The sequence below is a fragment of the Anarrhichthys ocellatus genome, unplaced genomic scaffold (genome assembly GCF_004355925.1).
Source record: "Anarrhichthys ocellatus isolate YVR2014 unplaced genomic scaffold, GSC_Weel_1.0 scaffold1964, whole genome shotgun sequence".
Taxonomy (NCBI): Eukaryota; Metazoa; Chordata; class Actinopteri; order Perciformes; family Anarhichadidae; genus Anarrhichthys; species Anarrhichthys ocellatus.
Genome location: NW_022281938.1, coordinates 2,908 through 9,147, shown reverse-complemented (window position 1 = coordinate 9,147; position 6,240 = coordinate 2,908). Strand labels below are relative to the sequence as shown.

The window sequence follows — 6,240 nt, the reverse complement described above, 5'->3', positions numbered from 1 at the left end:
TATATACAGGAGCACCTGTTTTAACAGACATTCAAATACCTCGATAGAAGCGCTTGAATATGTAAAATGACATTCGGTAGAGTTGGAGTGGCTCGGTCCGATCCACTTTGTCTGTTTCCACTTCACAGAGACAGGGCTGTGTATGAACACAGGGCTATGTATGAACACACACAACAGACAGCTAGTGAACCGTGAGGAAATATTGACAAGTGTGGTTTAGAATCACAGACACCACCTTTAAATACACATTTGTCTTATTAGATTTAAAATCGGGTTATGATGGAATTTTTACGGACAAGTCAAACTCAACCACTGGACATCACTTTGTGAGTTTGAGTATTATTATTATTATTAAAGGACTGATGGCCAAAAGCTGCACTGAAAATAAGACTCATCTTATAAAAACTATCACTTCAGATGAAGCTCTGCATCAACGACTATAAGAGCTGTAAAACTCTAAGGCCGAGTGTGTTGCTGTCGTTGCTGACTCATCATTCTCCGACAGGGCCCATGTATCGTCTGGAGAAGCAGACGGAGCCAAACGTCTCTGTGGACCTGGACTCGACACTGGAGAGCCAGAGCACCCTGGAGTTCTGCCTGGTCAGAGAAAACAGTAAGTAAACCCACAACTGCCTCATCTTCTCAACGCCGGTCACACTCTGCCAGCTTCACCATCATCACCAACATTTGAGAGGGTTCTGACAGGGATCACACATCTTGACTGAAAGAATACATCACTACAAAATAAGATTCACATTTGTTTTCCACTCAGTGGTGAGATCTCTAGGACACTGTTTCTAATAAAAAAAGATATATTGCAATCCGTAATGTCTTCATGCAGACATTACAAAGTTATAAGGCTGTAACAAATAGCTCAAAGCGTCATGCATAACGTCGACATTGAATTCAACATTGAAGTCCAGCTTTTTTCTTCTATTCATTCTGTTTAAACCTGGTATTTCTGCACGGGTGCAGATTAAATCGGTGATCAGTTTTTCCCCTAAATTCATTCTGCGGCTGCAAATTATGAGCGCCGCTGCTGGAATTTCACACCATCATTAATATCCTCTGCTCTGTTTTATCCCAAAAATCTGTCCACCTCCAAATCCCAGCATTTAAGAGCTCGCTTCAACCCTGTTGTCAATTTGTGCCTGCTCTTCCTTCTGTCTGCAGGCTCCAGGGGCGAGGAGAGCTCCGAGGAAGACCCCCCTATTGACATCACCACGGTCCAAGACATGTTGAGCAGCCACCACTATAAGTCCTTCAAGATCAGCATGATTCACAAGCTGCGCTTCACCACAGATGTCCAGCTAGGTACATGCTGCTTACTCACACATGTCCACCTCCATCAGCTGTAGCTTGGTCCACGGCTCCTCTGCCAACAAATGTGCGATGATGTCATGCTATGTAAATTAGCGTATGATGTCATCTGCTGACTTTTGGAGCTAGTGCTAGCTAGATCCATTGGCACAGGACACACTGCATTTTGTGACTTTGCTTGTTCCACCGTCCACCATTTTGTCCACTGGGGACAGTTACTGCAAAGAACGTACATTGATGCTGTCAGCTGTAACTCGGGATAGCTAAGGATAGCAACATTTTCCTGGGAGATCGTACCCGGTGGCATAGACAGTCTTGATACTGAATCAAACTGATAGTCGACGCTCAGCTGTGGAAGTTTAGGTGAGAAAAACACCAGCTTTGCATTTTGATCTATTGTGCATACACAAACTGTGTGCCGCTACTGCCGACCAATACACATGTTCTTGGTTGCAATTTAGCTGATTTAGTGAAAACAATTTTGATTCCGGGATATTGTGTTTTTATAAACCCAAACTGGTCTCTTTCGTTAAAATTCTTTCCTTCCAACTTCTTTATTATAGACCATTATAGTCCTGCCCTGATCACCTTCTTGACAGTCTCTTCGGAAAGGGTTCTCCGGATCTTTTTATTTTATTATAAACCCAAAAACCAAAGTACTGGACACCTTAAAATGTTTGAGCTTATGATAGAGGAAAAGTCAAATGGCATCCCCAAATGTATTAAAACGTATCCCGAGTGGAACATTTCTGCGTGTACCAAATCTCATGACAGTCCATCCAATAGTTGTAGAGATACTCCGTGTAACAGGAACGCAGCAGTTTGTGCATAATAACATGCATGTAGTCCAACAATGCATGGTTATCATGTGTATGCAATATGTCTTCCATATCCGAACGGACTCAACTGTTTCTTTAGGTGTTTCAGGAGAGAAGGTGGAGATCGATCCGGTCACCAATCAGAAGGCCAGCACCAAGTTCTGGATTCGACAGAAACCCATCTCCATCGACTCTGACCACCTCTGTGCCTGCGACCTCGTAGAGGAGAGAAGCCCCAGTGAGTGGACCACACAACACGCCTCTACATGACCGTAACAGCACAAACATGCGGATACATGCGCACAGCTTTTCTCTGTGAAAAAAGTGCTTTAAGCCTTACTTCACTGGGATGAACACAACACATGACTGTGGCCTTTCCTTTAGGGATTAAGATTATTGTGTGGCCTGTGGAATTTAAACTGGCTTTAACCTTAATTTACCCGACCTCATGGGCCAGACTAAGAATTTAGAGTCCAATCTGATCGGTCAAGTCTTTCAAAGTTAAATTATTGAATGAATGTTGAACTGAGAGATTCCAACTTCTGACAATAATATGACACAAGTGGCTAATCATGTTCCGGGAGACGTTTCCTCGTCTGTTGTTACAGAGTGGTGTAACAGAAGCAAAACGAGCTACTCTGAGAATTCATGTAAACATTCTATGATCTTTGTCATTTTAACTGCCTTGAATTCTTCAGTGACATTTTCTGTTGCATGTAATTGGATTACATTTGATCATGTTAGAGCTGATAGAGCCAATGAAAGCATGAATACAGTCACTGTGAATATGTATTGTGCCTTTTTTTTTCATGTAAAGATATTTTCATATTAATTGTGCTGCCAGTCCTTTTCATATTATAGCGCCTTCCTCTCACATAATAATCCATAGTATTCAGCCAGCCAAACCAAAGTGACATTTTGCTTAATCTTGTCCCGCAAAAACAATTATTTACAATTTCCTCTTCTTTTGTCCTGCGTGTGGTCTTCCTCAGCCCTGAGGACAGGGGACTCCTTCGTGGTGTCGGATCACACAAAGACATGGCTGAAGATGTGCAGGAAGAGAAGGCGTGTCCATTGTCTGTCTCATTAAACACTGTTTTTCCTCCGTGTCTTACAGGTCATGCAATATTTAAGCTCACTTATCTCAGCAACCACGACTACAAGCCGCTCTACTTCGAGTCTGATGCTGCTACTGTCAACGAAATAGTGCTGAAGGTGTGTTCTTTTTCACCGTCTTTCTATTTCTTGAGGGCAACTGTTCAGTGCTGGCATGAACTGTTCCTCCAGCTCATCCTTCAGGCCTTAATGAGTTCTGTTCCAGGGCGCCTTCGTCTCAATGTTTATAGTAGCAAAGTACAGTTTAAATGTACAAGTTTCTTACTTGAGTATTTCCATTTTTATCGAGTATCTAGTTTTATTTCACCGCCGTACTCTTCTGTCTGAGATAATAGCCCTGATGATGTCATAGTGATGTAATCAGGGTTGGAGACCTCAGACAGGAAGCCTGAGTTCTAGACTGGAGGTGAGGGTCAAATCTAGGATCCAGTGGTTTTCGAGCTAGAATGAAGGTCTGGTTTGAAGATGGGTGCGGTAGGAGCAAGGGAGCCCAAAGTATGACAGTAGAAGGAATGCTGCTATAGCGTCGCTCAGCTCATTGTTTTGCTTTCACGTCTTTTAGTGTTTTGGTTCTGTTTTCAGTGGAGAAGCTCTGATAAACCCCATGTACACAACCTGTCCAGCATCAAACAGCAGACAGACACAGTTCAGAGACTAGCTGATGAACTGATGGAGCATTTTGCAGCTGCAGAGATGCAGAGATATTTCCCTCAGGGGTTGGTGGAGACCAAAACAGAGCTAAAAGAGAGGGAAGATTAGACTTAAATGTATCAGGTGGACACAGAAAGCACTTCCAATGTAAGCTAACACTCTAGTCTACTAATCTGCTGTTTGCTAACACATTCTCCGCATCAACTTTTTAAAGTTGTTTGTTAGCCCACGAGGCCCAAAATCATTGAATACTCCTACCTCAGTTATTGATTGAAGAGCATGAATGATCTTGTGCAAACAGGTTCTGAAGAATGTGTCGTATTAAATATGTTGCACATAAATTAGTTGTTGACGAATAAAAACGTAATACTTCACATAAAAAATATGAAGACCTACATTTATATTATTTCATTACAATTGTGTAGTTGTTGATGCATTGATAAACACTTCAAAATGTCCTACACTTTCTGCTTAGAACTACATATGTCGCAGTCACACTCGTCTTTTCAATGTGACTTTTGTGACCGGATGCCGATCAGAGCTCAGCTGTCCTCATCATGTTCACACTTGACACTTCAATGTGACCTGTCTGATCAGATATGGTGCTTTTTGCCCGAAGAAGAACCATTAAACGGTGGATGGACACATTTCATTTTTACATAAATTATTCATAATAAAAGTCCCCCATTATTTTTGCTGCTTACTCTTCCTCCCTGCAGAATTAGTAGACGTCTTTTTATTTTAGGATAGCGGCTAACAAAGCTCAGCTAATTCGGCGGTGAACATATTGTCCTGTAAATTGGTCACATCAGATCTCTATGCGAGTCAGATCTAGGAGCGAACAGACTTAGTCTTAGGTTAGAGTGCTACTATGGTGGCGATCATCTCTGTTATTTCATTGTATTTACGGTAAAGGCCTGTGACTGTCGGAGATAAAGAGGTTCAAGGTGAAGTTTCAAATCAACATTCTCAAACGCATCATGAATGTTTATTTTCAGGTGAACTATATCCTGGAGTCCCGAGCCAGCACCTCTCGGGCCGATTACTTTGCCCAGAAGCAGCGGAAACTGAGCCGGCGGACCAGCTTCAGTTTCCAGAAGGAAAAGAAGTCTGGCCAGTAGACCGACTGAAGCTGCTCAGCCACCTGTCTGTCTGCATAGGCAGGGACAGACGCGTTGACGGGGCCCGACAGTCTCAGACACGGACAGCATTCGGCTGAACCGAAGCGGAGACTGAAAGGAAAGTCAGGTCAGAGGAGACGGGAGGAAAACGGACCAGGAAGACGTGTCTCTGCTGGAGCAGGGGGCCGGTGGAAGCCTCTGAAACTCCATGGTGCAAAGAGAGCCCACGACCAAAAGACCAACAAATTGCTCTTCTTTAAAGATATGTGGGACAGAGTTTTGGCTGTCATGTCACCGTCGTTCATTCACTGCCTCTGAATATGAGCTCCGTCCTTCAGGATGGATTCGTACAACTTCAACAAACAAAACAAAGCTAAATCTTAGCTTCTGTTTTCCATCTTCAACAGATTCAACAACAGAGAATACCGTGTACATTTTTATGTACTGTACATAGAAAATTCACATTCAAGAATTGAAATAATGATGTAATAGAAATAAAATAGCCCAGTCTGGATTATTAAAAACAGGTCAATACCCTTCTGCCTTGAATCAAGATAGCAAATCCTCAAAAGTTGGAACATTTCTATTGCCTCTTTGCGGCTCTCAACATGGTGACGACTGAGCCGGCGGCTTGCAGCTAACGGTGCAAGCAAGGGCACAAGTACTCACGGAGCTTATCTGAGGGGGAACCGGAGGTTTGGCGCTAGGCTTCTGGGACAAAGCTGTCCGTTGGAGGCTGAGTTATCAGCTGTATCCTCCGTATGAGAGCAGTGCAGAGCGGTGGCCGTGAGCTAACCAATGGGGCACGCTCACATGCACTAAAAGGCACGTGCGGCCGGCCCGGCTATGTAAACGAAGCACAGATAACAACACACACAGAGGGAGAGCGTCTATATTCTCTGCTCAGGTAGACATTACTCCTCCATATCTTTAAATATTATACAATTGATAATTGTTTGCTGCTAGGTTAATGCTCTGAATATCCAATTTAGCACCGTTAATATTGTCTACACTCCGTTCATTAGGTTCATCTTTTCTCACATTGTGTTACGTTATACTGACAGGCGTTTAACCTCGACGATATGACCGGCATGGACAAAATAATAGAAACACCTCTCCCTCTATTAGTCAATATGGCTCAACAGCACCACAAGCTACAGCCTCCATAATGCCCCCCCCCCCTTTCTAAAACTGGATCTGTTGGATCAGACTGC

At 43.2% G+C, this 6,240-nt stretch overlaps 1 protein-coding gene across 2 annotated transcripts; it reads left to right on the top strand.

The window, feature by feature from the left end:
• The first annotated feature begins 13 nt into the window (after nt 1–13).
• On the top strand, nt 14–5,856 carry LOC116378012 (target of rapamycin complex 2 subunit MAPKAP1-like). Of its 2 annotated transcripts, XM_031839808.1 has the most exons (5): nt 14–613; nt 1,174–1,314; nt 2,239–2,376; nt 3,256–3,353; nt 4,904–5,856. In XM_031839808.1, the coding sequence occupies exons 1-5, from the start codon at nt 418–420 to the stop codon at nt 5,024–5,026; spliced, it is 696 nt and encodes a 231-aa protein (XP_031695668.1). In that variant the 5' UTR covers nt 14–417; the 3' UTR covers nt 5,027–5,856. The 2 variants fall into 2 exon arrangements, with proteins under 2 accessions (XP_031695668.1, XP_031695667.1); XM_031839807.1 differs by lacking the exon at nt 4,904–5,856 and having other exon boundaries at nt 3,256–4,892.
• Nucleotides 5,857–6,240: the final 384 nt, after the last annotated feature.

Excerpts from the sequence above, each read along its gene's own strand:
- LOC116378012 (XM_031839807.1), top strand. The coding sequence starts at position 418 with ATGAAGCTCTGCATCAACGACTATAAGAGCTGTAAAACTCTAAGGCCG. Across the intron at positions 1,315-2,238 it reads CACCACAGATGTCCAGCTAG|GTGTTTCAGGAGAGAAGGTG; the intron begins GTACATGCTGCT and ends CTGTTTCTTTAG. Across the intron at positions 2,377-3,255 it reads CGTAGAGGAGAGAAGCCCCA|GTCATGCAATATTTAAGCTC; the intron begins GTGAGTGGACCA and ends CGTGTCTTACAG.